Genomic DNA, 18828 nt, shown 5'->3' with positions numbered 1-18828 from the left:
GCAAGTTTGCCTGTCAGTGCAGCTCCTGCATCCCTATGCTACACAAGTGATGAGCCTGCAAAAAATGAAAGTCCCATTGTGGGACAAAGTAATAAAGTTTAAAAAAAATTGTAAAATTGTAGAAATATAAAAAAATATATATTATACCCATAAATAAAAAATTTTTTCAAGAAAAAATGTATCTAAAAAATAAAAGTACACATATTTGGTATTGCTATGTCTAGAATGACCTGACCTATAAACTTGTCCCAATAGTTAACCCTTTTAGTTAACACCGTAGAAAAAGTAAGGCAAAAAACAATGCTTTATCATCATACGACTGAACAAAAAATGAAATAAAACGCGATCACAAAGACGAACATAAATAAACTTGGTACAGCTGATAACATCATCCTGTCCCGCAAAAAGAAAAGCTCCGGTAGCAGAAGGACTTCACACTGGAGGAGATTTACACCAATACGAACTACCACACACCCACAGAGATGAGAAAATTTGAGGCAATATTTTCTGCTCCAGCAGCAGAAAAATAAAACAAGTTATAGCTCTCAGAATACAGCAATGCAAAAATAATTATTTTTTCTCCAAAATAGTTTTTATTCTGCAAAAGCACCAAAACAGAAAAAAACTATATAAATGTGGTATCGTCATAATTGTACTGACCCAAAGAATAAAGCTGCCTTATCAATTTTACCAAACGTGAAACGACATTAACCAAAAAAAATTCCTGAATTGCTCGTTTTTGCTCATTCTGCCTCCCAAAAATTGGAAAAGAAAGTGATGAAAAATGTCATGTGCTGGAAAATGGTACCAATAAAAACAACAACTTGTCCTTCAAAAAACAAGCCCAAACAAGACTCTGTCAGCAGAAATATGTAAAAATGATAGCTGTCTAAATATGGGGATGCAAAAACTACTTTTTGAAAAAAAGCTTCTTTAAGACTAGTTTCACACTAGCGCTTTTGAGCGCAGCGACGGCCTGCGCACGGCCGCCGCTAAGCCCCGCCCCCTGCCGCGCCTCCACCGGTAGCTCTGCCTACCGGCGCATGAGGCTGCATGCGCCCTGCGTCCCCTATCTTTATCACTTGTGGCGCATGCCGTGCGCAGTATGCTGCAGTTTGGTTGCGCCGGCGCACCATCAAAAAGGCGCATGCGCCGCCAAACGCATACTGCGCACGGCCTGCTCCCCCAGTGATAAAGATAGGGGACGCAGGGCGCATGCAGCGTCATGCGCCGGTAGGCGGAGCTACCGGTGGAGGCGTGGCAGGGGGCGGGGCTTAGCGGCGGCCGTGCGCAGGCCGTCGCTGCGCTCAAAAGCGCTAGTGTGAAACTAGCCTTAGTGTATGTAACAGCAGCCAAACATAAAAAAATCTAAATCTGGTATCGCTGTAATCACACCAACCCAAAGAATAAACTGGTCTAATCACTTATACCGCACAAGGAATGTCGTAAAAAATAAAACCAATTCTTCACCTGCTGTTGATTTGTTCATTCTGCCTCCCAAAGATTGCAGTAAGGCTCGGTGGACATCTATCCTGCGCTCTACGCTGAGCACTGACACTAAGGTTTCCATGCAAATTTCTGAAATACGTTATTCATACGGAATCCCCGGCAAAAGATTTCCTATAATGAGGCAGATGGAGGCATGGTGATCAATGACTGGCCTATGATTCAGCTATGTCTGTCTTTTTAAGCTTGCATAAAAGTGCAGTCGGCCACAGTTTTGTGCACTTCTGAAAAGGACACTGCTGAACAGAGGCCAGACTGAGCCTGGAGTAACTCTGCTGCCTCATTATAGTGAATGAATCCTTCAGAGGTTTCATTTGAATCACGTCATTCAGATATTTAGTTCGAAACCCCAATTTAAGTACCTAGCGTAGAGCACAGGTTAAATGTGATCCCAAACATTACGTAAATTCACCAAAAAGCAAGTCCCCCCAACTAAGGTCCATCATCTGTTAACACAAATATAGGGACTTCCATGTTACAGGCAGCAGAAAGGCTCTGGAAAAGCGAAATGACTCTTCACCCTCCAAAAGAAATTCAGCAAATTCTTTGTTTTAAAATCCAAATGCCCCCTCCCTTCTGATCCCCAGTGTGTCTAAACCACATATAGCGTCCAGATGTTTGACATTTCTGTAGCGATGAGAGACCGCCTAATTTACGGGTGCTTTTCTCCAGAAGCATGAGCTGGGCAAAAGGTACTGGTCACTACAATGTAGTTCACTACAACAGCAGTTTGCAATTTTCACTCAGCAACATCCACTGCTGTTTGTTTCTGGAAAACACCCATGGAGTCAAAATAGTCACGACACCTGTAGATAAATTCTCAAAGGGATATAATTTCCAAAAATGGGTCACTTGAGTGGGGATTTTGCTTTTCTAGAACTTGGGGGCTCAGTATATGGAGTCTGCAAACTATTCCATGAAAATCTGTGCTCCAGGAGGCAAATAGTGGTCTGTCCCTCCTGAGTCTCGCCTTAAGGCTAAGCAGCACTGCACAGTCACATATGGGATATTGCCACATTCAGTAGAAATTGTGTGACAAATTATCGTGCCATTTTACCCACTTATTTTTGTGAAAATGTAAAATCTGGAGGTAAAACATAATTTTGGTGGTAAAAATGTAATTTTTTTTCTTCACTGCACAATGGAAAAAATTCTGTGACACATCTGTGGTGTAAATATGATCACTGCACCCCTAGATAAATTTGTTGATATGGCATGCCTTCCCTTCTGAGTTTTGCACTGTGCTTGAAAAGTATTTACTGATTTACATGTCGGGTGTTGTCACACTCAGGAAAAAATGGACCTCAGTTTGTTGTAAAAAATTTTCCTAGCAGCCCTTAGAAATATTAAAAACTTGGGTCTAAAACAACATTTTAGTGGTAAAAATGTAATGTATTCTTTCTTCACCATGCAATGGTATAAAATTCTGTGAGGCACATGTGGTTTTAATACGATCACTGCTCTCCTAGATGAATTCATTGGGGGGTGTAGTTTGTAAAATGAGTTCACATATGGGGTGTTTGTTATTCTGGCACCTCAGGGGCTCTGCCAATGTGAAATGGCACCCTCAAGCAATTCCAGCAAAATGTGAACTCAATTATGGCACTTCTTCCCTTCTGAGTTTTGCACTGTATCTCAAGAGTAGTTTTCCCCCACATTTGGGCTATCAGCGTACTGAAGAGAAATTGCACAACAAATTGTATGGTGCAATTTCTCCTGTTACCCTTGTGAAAATAAAAAAAATTGTAGCGAAAAAATATTTTTGAGGAACTTTTTTATGGTTTTATTATCACTGCTCACCGTTATAAACTTCTGTAAAGCACCTGGGTGTTGAAGGTGCACACCACACATATTAAATGCATTTCTTGAGTTTAGTTTCCAAAATGATGTCACTTGTGGGGGGTTTCTACTTTTTAAGCACCTCAGGGGCTCTTCAAACAGGACATGGCGTCATCTATTGTTTCCAGCAAATATTACATTCAAAAAGTCAAATGACGCTCCTTCCCTTCCAAGCCTTGCCATGCGCACAAACAGTAATTTTCTTCCTCATATGGGATATCGGCATACAACTTATTGTGTAATTTATCATGTTACCCTTATGAAGATGCAAAATTAAATATATTAGGGTCTCTCTCAACATGACATGGTGTTCTCTAATTGTTCCAGCAAATTTTGCATTCAAAAAGTCATATGGCGCTTATTCCCTTCCAAGCCTTGCCATGCGCCCAAACAGTGGATTATCCCCAGATTTGGGTTATTGCTCAGGAGAAATTGTACAACAAAATATAGGTCTATTTTCTCCTGTTAACCTTGCAAAAGTAAAAAAAATTAGGTCTAAAGGAAAATTTTTGTGAAAGAAATGTAAATGTTTGGTTTTTTTGTTCCACATTCCAAAAATTCCTGTGAAGCACATGAAGTGTTAACTAGAGTTGAGCGAAACGGGTCGAAAAATTTCAAAAGTCGCCGACTTTTGGCAAAGTCGGGTTTCATGAAACGAAACCCGACCCTAGGATGAGGTCGGCCACGAGGTCGGCGACTTACGTGCCAAAGTCGCATTTCAAAAGTATGTTTTGCGCTCTTTTTCAGCCAATCAGGATCTACGGACACTGTGGGCAAAGTGATGACATAGGCACGGGTCACCACCATCTTTCAGAAGGGCATGCAAGTGATTGGCTTGCTTTGGTGGGCGTCACAGGGGGTATAAAAGGGCATGCACGCTGACCGCCATCTTACTTCTGCCGATCTTAGCATAGGGAGAGGTTGCTGCTGATTCTGTAGGGAGAGCGTTAGGCAGGGAAGAAGAAAAAAAAACTGCTTCTGCTGCTAGCGATTGTGCCTGTACAACACACCAGTCACTGTGTGTGCAGTGCAAAGGGAGGCTATATTGTGGTGTATCAGTGGTGTTGGTTGTTGGGCTGCCTTCTAAGGCTTCCTGACAGCTGCATTGCTGTTTACCCACTGCTCTGCAAACTGCTTTTTTAAAAGCAATCCCAATTTTTTTTTTTTGTCCTGCTGAGGTACTGAGCTGCAAACTGCTTTTTTAAAAGCAATCCCAATTTTTTTTTTTGTCCTGCTGAGGTACTGAGCGTGCATTTTTTCACACCATACAGCGGTGTACGCTCCTCACACAGTACCGTGTAACAGCTGTTATCACAGCCACAGTGAAGCTATCTGTGTCACTCTGTGAGAATAAGTCGAGGACATGTTCCGTTCTTACAGACCTGCACTCCAGGGAGATTCCTATTCTGCCCAATTCTACATACACCTTGTAGTTTGTGATACACTAGCCAATTTCTGCCTGTGACATAGCGCTGTGATATTCAGTGGGCCTCACACAATCCAAAAGTGTCCAGTGTCCACAAGTGTATGCAGAAATTCAAAATCTCCCTTATCCTCTAGTCACTTTGGTCACAGCTGTGCCATCGAGCCTGTGACATAGCGCTCAGATATTCAGTGGGCTCACACAATCCAAAAGTGTCCAGTGGCCACAAGTGTCTGCAGAAATTCAAAATCTCCGTTATCCTCTAGTCACTTTGGTCACAGCTGTGCCATCGAGCCTGTGACATAGCGCTCAGATATTCAGTGGGCCTCACACAATCCAAAAGTGTCCAGTGTCCACAAGTGTCTGCGGAAATTCAAAATCTCCCTTATCCTCTAGTCACTTTGGTCACAGCTGTGCCATCGAGCCTGTGACATAGCGCTCAGATATTTAGTGGGCTCACACAATCCAAAAGTGTCCAGTGTCCACAAGTGTCTGCAGAAATTAAAAATCTCCCTTATCCTCTAGTCACTTTGGTCACAGCTGTGCCATCGAGCCTGTGACATAGCGCTCAGATATTCAGTTGGCTCACACAATCCAAAAGTGTCCAGTGTCCACAAGTGTCTGCAGAAATTCAAAATCTCCGTTATCCTCTAGTCACTTTGGTCACAGCTGTGCCATCGAGCCTGTGACATAGCGCTCAGATATTCAGTGGGCCTCACACAATCCAAAAGTGTCCAGTGTCCACAAGTGTCTGCAGAAATTCAAAATCTCCGTTATCCTCTAGTCACTTTGGTCACAGCTGTGCCATCGAGCCTGTGACATAGCGCTCAGATATTCAGTGGGCTCACACAATCCAAAAGTGTCCAGTGTCCACAAGTGTCTGCAGAAATTCAAAATCTCCGTTATCCTCTAGTCACTTTGGTCACAGCTGTGCCATCGAGCCTGTGACATAGCGCTCAGATATTCAGTGGGCCTCACACAATCCAAAAGTGTCCAGTGTCCACAAGTGTCTACAGAAATTCAAAATCTCCCTTATCCTCTAGTCACTTTGGTCACAGCTGTGCCATCGAGCCTGTGACATAGCGCTCAGATATTCAGTGGGCTCACACAATCCAAAAGTGTCCAGTGTCCACAAGTGTCTGCAGAAATTCAAAATCTCCCTTATCCTCTAGTCACTTTGGTCACAGCTGTGCCATCGAGCCTGTGACATAGCACTCAGATATTCAGTGGGCTCACACAATCCAAAAGTGTCCAGTGTCTACAAGTGTCTGCAGAAATTCAAAATCTCCCTTATCCTCTAGTCACTTTTGTCACAGCTGTGCCATCGAGCCTGTGACATAGCGCTCAGATATTCAGTGGGCCTCACACAATCCAAAAGTGTCCAGTGTCCACAAGTGTCTGCAGAAATTCAAAATCTCCCTTATCCTCTAGTCACTTTGGTCACAGCTGTGCCATCGAGCCTGTGACATAGCGCTCAGATATTCAGTGGGCTCACACAATCCAAAAGTGTCCAGTGTCCACAAGTGTCTGCAGAAATTCAAAATCTCCGTTATCCTCTAGTCACTTTGGTCACAGCTGTGCCATCGAGCCTGTGACATAGTGCTCAGATATTCAGTGGGCTCACACAATCCAAAAGTGTCCAGTGTCCACAAGTGTCTGCAGAAATTCAAAATCTCCATTATCCTCTAGTCACTTTGGTCACAGCTGTGCCATCGAGCCTGTGACATAGCGCTCAGATATTCAGTGGGCTCACACAATCCAAAAGTGTCCAGTGTCCACAAGTGTCTGCAGAAATTCAAAATCTCCGTTATCCTCTAGTCACTTTGGTCACAGCTGTGCCATCGAGCCTGTGACATAGCGCTCAGATATTCAGTGGGCCTCACACAATCCAAAAGTGTCCAGTGTCCACAAGTGTCTGCAGAAATTCAAAATCTCCCTTATCCTCTAGTCACTTTGGTCACAGCTGTGCCATCGAGCCTGTGACATAGCGCTCAGATATTCAGTGGGCCTCACACAATCCAAAAGTGTTCAGTGTCCACAAGTGTCTGCAGAAATTCAAAATCTCCCTTATCCTCTAGTCACTTTTGTCACAGCTGTGCCATCGAGCCTGTGACATAGCGCTCAGATATTCAGTGAGCCTCACACAATCCAAAAGTGTCCAGTGTCCACAAGTGTCTGCAGAAATTCAAAATCTCCCTTATCCTCTAGTCACTTTGGTCACAGCTGTGCCATCGAGCCTGTGACATAGTGCTCAGATATTCAGTGGGCCTCACACAATCCAAAAGTGTCCAGTGTCCACAAGTGTCTGCAGAAATTCAAAATCTCCGTTATCCTCTAGTCACTTTGGTCACAGCTGTGCCATCGAGCCTGTGACATAGCGCTCAGATATTCAGTGGGCCTCACACAATCCAAAAGTGTCCAGTGTCCACAAGTGTCTGAAGAAATTCAAAATCTCCCCTGCCCTATAGACACCTTGTACCTTGTTTTACATTACTATATAGTTTGTTGGATTTTGTCTACATTTCTACCAAAAATGAGGAAGGCTGGTGGAAGAGGCCGTGGAATTGGGCGGGGGTTGGCAGCTGGTAATGATGGTGTTGGTGGTGGATCTGATGGTAGTGGCAAGAGCAAAATAGGACCGAATGCAGGAGGTGTTGAGCCTGCGTCATCGTCTGGCTCCATAAGGCTTCGAAGGCTTAGTTTTCTAGGAGTTGGCAAACCGCTTTTAAAGCCAGAGCATCAGGAAAAAGTTTTGTCTTACATTGCTGACTCAGCCTCCAGCTCTATCGCCTCCTCTTCTTCAGTTGTAAAAAGTAAAAGCACTGAGTCGTCATTGGAGGCTCATGTTCATGAACCACACCTTTCCTTGTGTCCTTCACCCCAACCAAGATTGAAGGATGACGCAGGCCATACTACTGATTACTCCATGGAGCTGTTTTCACATACCATGCCTGGATTATCAAGTGAAATGGTGAATTACCCAGGCCAAGATGAATCTGACATGGAGTGCAGTGCACTGATGCACAGCCGCTGATGGATGATTCTGCTGGTACATTCACTCAGAGCACTACATTGTCCTCGCAGTGTACAGAGCCAGATTCTGACCCTGATGAGACTCAGGTGCCCCTTCCCGCACACTATACCACCATACACGGTGACACAGAGGAAGGTGCACATGACATTGAAGAGGAGGTGATGGATGACCCAGTTGTTGACCCAGATTGGCATCCATTGGGGGAAGAGGGTGCTGCTTCCAATAGCTCAGATGAGGAGCATCCACAGCAGACATCGACATCGCAACAGCTGTTATCTGGCAGGCCCGGAGCACTCCAAAGACAGGTTCCAAAAATCAAAAGAGTTGCTGGACAGCTTGTCCAGAGGGTCAAAAGATCACAGCGTGCTAGGCCGCAAAATGTCTGCCAAAGTAGGAAGAGTGCAGTGTGGCACTTTTTTGAACAAAAATCCTCATGATCAGGCCAAGGTTATCTGTAAGAAGTGCGCAAAGACCTTTAGCCGAGGGAAAAATCTGAAAAATTTGAATTCCAGTTGCATGCTTAGACATTTAAACACCATGCACTTGCAAGCGTGGACACAACACCAAACCTCAAGTGCCACATGTGCAACTGATCACGACGAAGGTAGTCAGCAACGCTACATTGTTTCCCCCACTGTAAGCCCACCGGTTAGCACAGCAGCAAATGTTGAGGTGTCGTTGCAAGGCCACAGCAGTCAGGGAATCCCACTGTTATATCAACGAAAGACTGATTCTAGGCCATCAGAAAGAACAACAACTTCATCACCATCATCAACCCTCTCTCAGTCCGCCCTGTCCACCGCTACTTCCACCATATGCAGCTCTCAAGTCCAGCTCACCCTCCCAGACACTATGAGTAGGTCAAGAAAGTACTCAGTCTCTCATCCGCGTACACTGGGTTTGAACACCCACATTGCCAAACTAATCTCGTTTGAGATGATGCCCTTTCGGCTGGTGGAAAGCGCAGCTTTCCGCGAACTCATGGCCTATGCAGTACCACGCTATGACCTACCCAGTCGCCACTTCTTCTCTCGCAAAGCCATCCCAGCCCTCCACCATCATGTGAAAGACCGCATTGTCCATGCACTCAAGCAGTCAGTGAGCGGAAAGGTGCACCTCACAACTGATGCATGGTCCAGTCGGCATGGCCAGGGCCGTTATGTGTCCATCACTGCGCACTGGGATAATGTGGTGGATGCAGGGTCCACAGGGGACAGCGGTGGTGGGACAGTGCTGCCTAGCCCACGGTATAGGAAACAGTTGGCTGTAGGCGTTCGACCCTCCTCCTCCTCCTCCAGAAGCGAAATCTCGTCCACAGAGCGCAGTCGTACGAGCACTCCATCTGCAGCTGCCACTGTTGCACACGAGGTGTCCCCCTATCGAGCAGCTAGTGGAAAGCGTCAGCAGGCTGTGTTGCAGATGATGTGTTTGGGCGACAGACACACCGCCGAGGTGCTGGCCGAGTACTTGAAGCGACAAACTGAGTCATGGCTGGGCAGTGTACATCTTGAGGCAGGCAATGTAGTTAGTGATAACGGCCGTAATTTTGTGGCAGCCATAGCCCTTTCAAAACTCAGCCATATACCTTGCTTGACTCACACCTTGAACCTGGTGGTGCAGTGTTTCCTCAAAAATTATCCGGAGTTAACAGCCCTGCTCCAGAAGGTGCGAAGACTGTGCGCGCACATCCGCCGGTCGCCTGTACACTCCGTTCGTATGCAGAAGCTGCAGTGATTGCTCCACCTTCCCAACCACCGCCTCATTATCGACATTGCAACAAGGTGGAACTCCACCCTGCACATGGTGGAGCGGCTGTGCGAGCAGAGGCAGGCCATAATGCATTTGTGGGAGGATACACGGCCAGGCACTTTGAGAGCAGACATGGAGTTGACAGGTGTGCAGTGGTCGAAGCTGAAAGACCTCTGTAAAGTCCTTCAGTGTTTTGAGGAATGCACACGGCTGGTAAGCGCAGACGACGCCATCCTAAGCATGAGCATCCCACTTATGCGTCTGCTCATGCAAACTTTGACGCACCTTAAGGAGCAGGCTTCTGCAGCCAATGTTGATGAGGAGGAAGAGGAGGAGGGAATCCTTGATGACATTCAGCCATTGTCTGTTCAGGGACCTCTCCTGGACGAGGTGGAGGAAGAAGAGGAGGAGGAGGATGATGGGGATGATTACTTAGGGGAGGAGGATGCATCTCGTGGGGCAAGTGAAAATGTTGGCGTGGCAAGGTCTGGTACAGGGTTTGTGCGTGACTGGAGGGATGTGGATTTGCCAGAAAGTGCTCCTCCAACCAGCACTCGCAGTGCATCATTGACACCGGGAACATTGGCCCACATGTCAGATTATGCCTTGCAGATCCTAAAAAGGGACCCCCGCATTGCCAAAATGATGAACGATGACGACTACTGGTTGGCCAGCATCCTGGATCCACGCTATAAAGGCAAATTACAAAACATCATGCCACAGGACAACCTTGACCTAATATTTTTCTAATAAACAAGCAATTCTGGTAAATCGGTTGCTTGAGGCATTCCCAGCACACAGCAGTGGTGATGGTTCTCACACGAGCCGTACGGGCCGGGGGCAGCTTGGCAGAGGTGTTTGTGGTGCACACAGCAGAAGTGGTGTTGGAGACAGGGGTTTCATGACAATGTTGTGGACTGATTTTTCAAGTACCGCTCACACAACTGGTAATACTGCATCGATGGAAAGTGACAGGAGACAGCAGTTGTCAACTATGGTTACAAACTACTTTTCCTCCCATATCGATGTTCTCCCGCACAGGTCATTCCCCTTTGACTATTGGGCCACTAAACTGGACACCTGGCCTGAATTGGCACAATATGCCTTACAGGAGCTCGCTTGCCCAGCTGCAAGTGTGCTATCGGAAAGAGTCTTCAGTGCAGCTGGATCAATCCTGACAGAAAAAAGGACCCGTCTGTCAACCCAAAGGATTTTGTCCCACCTTCCCCTGATGACACATAGGGTGACAGAAAAATGGCTTGCTTTGGTCCACCTCTTCCTGGGACTTGACCTATTTCACCTTTTGCATCAGCTGAATGTCCGGAACTGCGGTTGACCTGCACTTACTGGCTGGGAAATCATTGTTCGCGGGTAATAATTGTAATCAGTGATCCCCATCACTAACGTTGTTCAGCGGGTTATCTGCACCTGTAAGCGACAAACGCTGGCCTTTTCAGTGTAGCGCACATGCAGCCACGGACATGTAAGGGCATGACACACCAGTTATTGGCCAATCTCATGTGCCAGAGCCTCACGTGTCCCTCTAGTAAGCCGGACTCGGACCGCGGGGCATGACGGAGTCTCGTTCGTTAACGGAATTAAGCTTGCAATGTGTGCATCTGTTCTGTAGCTGGCATGTTTGAGGTTTCCCAGGTGGAGTCGAATTTAACCATAGACTCCACTCCTGGTGGTGCCTTCTGGACATTCCTTTAAGGTTCAGCTTTGCAACCATACTGCCCACGTAAAACAAACACTTTGCCTTCATGAACGCTGTTTGGAGGGTCATGACTCGTGGGAATAACGCCGCCCAATCAGTTAACCTGCTAGAGAGATCGTTCGTTGCTCCCAAGCATGACATCACACTCCCTAGGAGGAAGGTAATGCCACTGTGGCGACCGTACTCCTGGGGGCGACACAAGTGCACTGATGCCCAGCCACTGCTCGATGAATCTGCTGGTACATTGACCCAGACCACTACATTCCCCTCGCACGCTACACGGCCTGAATCTGACCCTGATGAAACTCAGGTTACCCTTCCCATATACAGTTCCATCTTACACGGTGACAAAGAGGAAGTTGCAGATGAAAGTGCAGGTTCGGCCCACCCGCCATCAGGCACACCACCGTACTATCAGGGGCCCTGTGCCAGTGCCGTCGTCAACAAGTGGGCCCCCCCGCTTGCTCAGGATCACAGCACTTGCAAAGTTGAAATACTGTGCAGTGAGATGGAAGATGGGGACGACGAGGAGTCCAGACAAGTACAGGGATTCCCTAGCGAGGAGACTTATTTGATTGTTTTCAATGTTGGGACAGCAATTTTTGGGGAGCACTATACTCTGGAGAATGATAGATGGGGCCCACCATACACTGAAACATTCCAAAGGTGGACATCAGACACTGGAGCAGCATTTACAGGGCCCATTATACACTAGAGCATTAGAAATGGGGCCCATTATGTTTGGAGCATTATTTGGGCCCATAACACAGTGGAGCTTCATCCATGGGGACCAACATATACTGTAGCATTATGTGGAGCTCATCATATACTGTTTCAAACATTATATGGGACCAATGATTCTGTATGGAGAAATACATGGGCCTCGTCATGAGATGTAAAAAGTGAAGTATTTTTCATTGTACTATACCGCTATTTCTCTGCCGTATCGGAGCATGATGAGTTGTGGTATGTGTTAAAGGGGCGCTCTTTCGCCCAGGGCACATCAAAACCTGGAGCCAGCCCTACCCCCCCGCAACTTTAGCCAAATAACCCCCATTTTTCAATGCGTAACTTGTATTATGAAGTTAATTAAGGTTGACAAGCTTAAGTAAGAAGAATTGATGCTTTTGGCATTCAAATGGGCACTGTAGGTGTGTTTCCTGTCCTCCTCTCACTGCCGACTTTTATTCCCCATTGACTTACTGGGTTTCGTGTTTCGGGAAGACCCCGACTTTTCCCTATAATCGGCCGATCTTGCTCGACCCGACTTTTGGAAAAGTCGGGTTTCACGAAACGAAACTCAACCCTAAAAAAACAAAAGTCGCTCAACTCTAGTGTTAACCCCTTTCCGACATTGGACGTAATAGTGTGCCAATGTCGACCTCCCTCCCTTTGATGTGGGCTACAGCGGTGAGCCCATATCTTTCCTGGACATGTCAGCAGTTTTGAACAGCTGACATGTGCCCGCAATAGACACGGGTGAAATCACGATCCACACGCGGCTATTAACTAGTTATATGCCGCTGTCAAACGCTGACAGCAGTATTTAAATGGCACTTCCGTCAATCGCACTGGAAATACATTGGTAACCCCGCGTCCTGGAGACCTCTATGGTTGTCAGTGTCAAATTGCTGTGAGCGCCACCCAGTGGTCGGCGCTCATAGTAAATCAGCAATTCTACTACATAGAGGTGATCTGACCATTGCTTCTGTGTAGTAGAGCCGATTGGGCTATGGCAGCTTCTTGTCTCCAATGGAGACTATTGAAACATGCCAAAAGTAAAAAAAAAAAGTGTTTAAAAATGTAAAAAATATAAAAGTTCAAATCGCCCCCACTTCGCCCCATTCAAAATAAAACAATAAAAATAAAATCAAGCATGCACATATTTGGTATCGCCACGTTCAGAATCACCTGATCAATAAAAAAAGGATTAACCTGATCGCTGAACGGCATAGTGAGAAAAAAAGTCAAAATGCCAGAATTACGTTTTTTTTGGTCGCCGCAACATTGCATTAAAATGCAATAAAGGGCGATCAAAAGATTGTATCTGCACCAAAATGGTATTATTAAAAACCTCAGCCTGGCACACAAAAATAAACCCTCACCCAACCTGAGATCACGAAAAATGGAGTTTTGCTACAAGTATAGGGAAATGACACTTTTTTTTTTTTTTAGCAAGGTTTGGAATTTTTGTTCAACGCTTAGACACCAAACATGCCAAGGTTCTTATTTTATCTATGAACTCGTTATGACCTGGAAAATCATAATGGAAGGTCAGGTTTAGCATTTAGTGTTTTAAAAAAACAAGTGTGGGATTGCACTTTTTTTTGCAATTTCAACACACTTGTAATCTTTTTCCCATTTTCTAGTACACGACATGGTAAAACCAATGGTGTCTTACAAAAGTACAATTTGTCCCGCAAAAAATAAGCCCTCACATGGCCATATTAACGGAAAAATAAAAAAGTTATGGCTCTGGGAAGGAAGTGAGCGAAAAATGAAGACGCAAAACTGAAAAAAGCTCCGGGGGTTAAGGGGGTAACAAACTTCTTAAATGTGGTTTTGAGTAGAGTTGAGCAAATTTTTCAAAATTTCTTTCGAATTACGATCAGCAGCGAATATTGTATTTGCAATATTCGCTGAACATCAATGGGAGTATAAATTAATGAATGAATATGTTCGGAAACGATCATTAAACTTAAATTTGGCACAAATAGGGTACCAATATGGCACAAGAATGGCAAATTCAGATTCAGCGACTATTTCTGAACATATTTGATCAACTCTAGTTTTAAGCACCTTGAGGGGTGCAGTTTTTAGAATGATGTCACTTTTGGGTATTTTTTGTCATATATGCCCTTCAAAGTCAAATCAAATGTGATGTGGTCCCTTAAAAAAATATGGTTGAGTAAATTTTGTTGAAAAAATGAGAAATTGTTGGTCAAATTTTAACCCTTATAACTTCCTTACGAATATAAAATGTTGCTTAAAAATCGTGCTGATGTGAATCAGAAATGTGGGAAATTATGTTAATGACTTTGTGTAACATATCTATCTGATTTAAGGACATAAGAATTGCAAAATGTTGCAAATTTTCAGCAGATTTCAATTTTTTTTCACAAATAAGCGCAAGTCATATCAATGAAATTTTACCACTATCATGAAGTACAACATGTCACAAAAACAATCTCAGAATCAGTGGGATCCATTAAAGCGTTCAAGAGAATTGTAAAAATTGACCTAATCATTAATATGCAAACCACCTTGGGATGGTAAAGGGGTTAATCTTTACGAAGTTTGATATGACAGCTTTTAGTTTTTGTTCTTTGTCCATCTTTTGTCCTATTCCTCTTTTCATTCTTTCTTTTTTCAGGTCCATTTATTCTTTCCTGACATGTCCCTTCTGTTCTTCTCAGTCCTACTATTTTCTTAGGACCTTAACCCCTTAAGTTCTGCTTGGACTTGGTTTAGAGGCCTCTCACACTTTCATATAGTATAGAATTTGATCGGACTGGTCTCATTCTGTGTTTGTGACTACAGTTTTGATTGTTAAAGGGTATATGTTTACCGTACTTTGTTAAAATTCCTTCAATAAAAGTCTTGAAATTGAAAAAAAAAAATGTATACGTGCTGAAGCATTGTAACTTAAAATTCTTCTTTTGTCATTTCTAATTTCTTCCTCATGAATATTTGAGTATATTGACAAATAGGGGTTAATTTCCCCCTGACAAAGAGATTTATCCCTATTCATCTAGCACTGACGGGCCACCCCTCCAAATGGCAAAACTTGTTTGTCAATTTATTCACACATTTCTAGGAGGAATAGCACAATGCATAGTTCTAAAAAAATTTGCTGAAGATGTTTGTTTTTTTTTTATGGGGTATGCAAGTCTTTACTGATCCCGGTCTTTAGTCTGATCCCACTGACCTGATTTCTAATTTTTGTCATTGAAATGTTCTAGAATTTAAAATGTTTTTAGTGCTGTACATTTTTGTTGACATAAATGTAAGAAAGAAAACTTAAACAAGGCCAACCTACTCTTTCAATTGTTTTCACAATTTTGCAAAAGGCTAATTATTATTATTAATTTGTTTATATAGCACCATTAATTCCATGGTGCTGTACATGAGATGGGATTACAACAAAATACAAATATCACAGTAAACAAACTAACAATGACAGACTGGTACAGAGGGAGGAGAACCCTGCCCTTACGGGCTTACATTCCACAGGATTATGGGGAAGGAGACAGTAGGTCGGGGGTTGCAATAGTTCCGATGGTGTTGAGGTGGCCGGGTCATCATTACAGGTTGTAAGCTTTTTTGAAGAGATGGGTCTTCAGGTTCTGTCTGAAGGATCCAAATGTAGTGGTTAACTGGACGTGTTGGGGCTCAGAATTCCAGAGAATGGGGGATATTCAGAAGAAATCTTGGAGGCGATTGGGTGAGGAGCAAATAAGCATGGAGGAGAAAAGGAGATCTTGGGAGGACTGGAGATTACATGAGCGATGATATTGAGAGATTAGTTCAGAAATATACGGAGAAGAAAGGTTATGGATGGCTTTGTAGGTCAGTGTTAGTAGTTTAAACTGGATATGCTGGGAAATTGGGAGCCAGTGAAGGGATTTGCAAAGAGGGGAATCAGGAGTGTAGAGAGGAGAGAGATTAATTAGTCAGGCAGCAGAGTTGAGGGGCTGGAGGGGTGCGAGAGTGTTAGAAGGTAGGCCACAGAGGAGGATGTTGCAGTAGTCGAGGCAGGAGATAAGGGCATGCACAAGCATTTTGGTAGAGTGAGGGTTGAGGAAAAGACGGATTGTGGAAATAGTTTTGAGCTGGAGGCCACAGGAGGTGGCCAGAGCTTGGATGTGCAGTTTGAAGTACAGGGCAGAGTCAAGGGTTACTCCAAGGTAGCGGATCACTGGGACAGGGGAAAGTGTGAATTCATTTATTGTGATAAATAGATCATGTAGGGAAGGTATGTGAGATGGAGGAAAGATAATTAGTTCAGATTTGTCCACATTGAGCTTGAGGAAGTTTCTTTAGAACTGTTCAGCAGAACACCAAAATCTTAAAGGGGTAGTAAAACCTTAACCTACAAGTCTGCAGTTACTCTATGTGACTGCAGACTTCTGAATTCTCCCATAATGCGGAGGTGCCAGGAGCCATATTCCATCTAAATACATGTATAGAGTGAGGCCGCGCCCATCTAGTAGGATATTGGGTTTGAGTATGCATATTTCATACATTCAGACACATGAACGCCGGCTCCCACTACCGGAGAATCGTCACAGTGCGCAGTGAGTGAAATGTAAGGATTCACAGAGTGACTGCAGACTTGTAGGTTAAGACTGCACAGCCCTTTTAAATATATTTGGAAAATTTACAGTCTTGATACAAAAAATATTAGATTCACTGTAAATGCATTAACATTTAGCTTACTATATATTTATTTTTTAATTATATTTTTATTTTTTAGATGCCACTGCTAGAAAAAAAACTTCAAATTGAGCTCTCTCTTACTTCAAGAGTTATTGCTTGCCGTTTTCCTTTTCCAAATTGGATTCCAGACCACATTTCAGGACATGGAATAGACACAGTATGGGCTTATGACATGAAGATATTGAATGAAAGCAGTATTACAGGATCGGAGCGCAAATTAAAAACCATGGGTGAACTGAACAAATAAACACGTTATTGTATTAAAGTGAAACTGTCAGTAAGATGTCACACCTTAAACTATTTGTATGCTCAGGCTTTTTCAAAGACAAATACAGCAATATCTTTACATGTTGCTGAGATGTCGGCAACAGGCTAAGTGATAAGTTATAGATCAGTGGAGGTCAGATTGTTGGAACATATTGAATGGTGGAATGGGGCCCTACTACCCTTGTTAAAATTGAGTACCCAGACTCCATGCTTTATCTATGGGACTTTTGAGCTCTGTGCTCAGCTTTATCCTATAGAAAATGAATAGAGAGGCAGTTAAACATGCCTATTTTCACTCCATTCTAAGGGGGAATCATTATCATATTGCTGATTGGTGGGATTAAACTCCCACCGATAAATAAGTTATCGCCTATTCATGAATTGGTGATAACTTTTTTTGAGGGATAACCCCTTTAAATGCCCAGTTTTGTGGTTAGCAGGGCTGTGTGGAGTAGGTTATCCAAACCTCGACTCTGACTCCAATTCCTGACTCCCTCATACATGTCATGTTTAAGTGATACATTCACTGTAGTAAAATGGTAACAGGCTATTAATCACTATTATGATACAATAATCAAGCTGTTTAGATAGAACATAAAATATAATTATTGGAATAGAACTTTAGAACAAACTTAATAAACTGTAAATATGCAATACACTGTGCAGTAAATGGAAAAAAACATTTTCAACAAAAATAAAGTACTGAATAACATTTGTGCAGTCTATGAATTTGTTCTAAGAAATGGTATCTCCTCTCTCAGATCCTCCTCCATAGATGACCTCAAATCTGACCTAATTATTTTAAGGCTGGAGAACAACCTCTCTACACTAACTTGCGTTGGTGGCAAAGCAGTAGCCACATGGGCAACATCTCTCACAATTTCAGGGTGTAAAGGAATTGCCTCATGCACAGTCAGTTTTCATGAACAGTTGATCTCTTCTACATCTTTGAGAGCAAGTGAAAAATTTTGCTGAAATATGGGCCATTTGCTGTGTCAACGCTTTGCCTGCACCAGGTCGTCCCAATACTTTTCAAAGTTAACCTCATCTGATGAGGTTGAAGATATGGAAACAGTTGCACTGGCAAAAGCCAAGTCCTCCTACTCTTGGTAGTCCTGTAGCCCATTCATTCTACCTGCTACTTCAGACAGAACTTCTTTTCCTTTAGTAAGCTATTGATCATCCAGCAATATACGATGACTTGGGTCCACATAAACAGCTGTCAGAGGAATTTTATTTTCTAATAGGAGTGTCTCCATTTCATTGAAGCAGCAATGCTATTTGCGATTAAACCTTTTCTTAGAGACCAGCAAAACCGCAAGGTCTTTCACTCCTTTATGAAAATGCCAGGAGTTAAATCCTCAGCTTCTAATTTTTTTGTCACTGTAAATCAGTCATGAATCAATACTTTAAAATTCAGCCATCTGTGTCCATTGACCTTAATTTAGTGTTACCTAAGGGTTGCTCATGTCTACAAGACAGGGTTTCAGCTCAAGCAATCACTAAATCATTAAATAGGTGCTGCCCCACCGAGTGGCTTGATCCACAATTGCCCCTTTTTGAGCACGTCTCAAGATGGAACAAAGTTTAGGGGTAATGGCAGCAATAACCAATTTTCACACTTTGCTACTCAGTGGTATCGTCTTTCTGTAAAGCTGGAAATAACACAATTTATTACCGTGCCGACACAGACCACCCTCTGACACAGACTGCAGGGGGAGCCCAGAATCAGGAACTTCTCTTTATCTGGCATGAAGCATCTCATTAATTTAAAAATCCAAACACAGATAAAAAAAGAAAAACATAAGACAGATTTCGCCAACCCAAGTATCATTTTAATCGGTGTAAGGCTGG

The 18828-nt window shown here is 43.6% G+C and overlaps 1 protein-coding gene across 2 annotated transcripts in view; it reads left to right on the top strand.

Annotated features, from left to right (window-relative positions):
* Positions 1-17686, top strand: part of ATPSCKMT (ATP synthase c subunit lysine N-methyltransferase) — a 248618-nt gene extending 230932 nt beyond the window's left edge. For both annotated transcript variants that reach the window (XM_073555714.1, XM_073555713.1), the window contains one exon: positions 16745-17686. In XM_073555714.1, coding sequence (XP_073411815.1) covers positions 16745-16954 — 210 coding nt within the window. In that variant the 3' untranslated portion in view covers positions 16955-17686. The remainder of the gene's footprint in view (positions 1-16744) is intronic.
* Positions 17687-18828: the final 1142 nt, after the last annotated feature.

Source organism: Dendrobates tinctorius, unplaced genomic scaffold (genome assembly GCF_039654945.1).
Source record: "Dendrobates tinctorius isolate UK_male_01 unplaced genomic scaffold, ASM3965494v1 ptg000229l, whole genome shotgun sequence".
Taxonomy (NCBI): domain Eukaryota; kingdom Metazoa; phylum Chordata; class Amphibia; order Anura; family Dendrobatidae; genus Dendrobates; species Dendrobates tinctorius.
The sequence above is the reverse complement of the archived record's forward strand: the minus strand, read 5'-3'. Positions and strand labels throughout refer to the sequence as shown.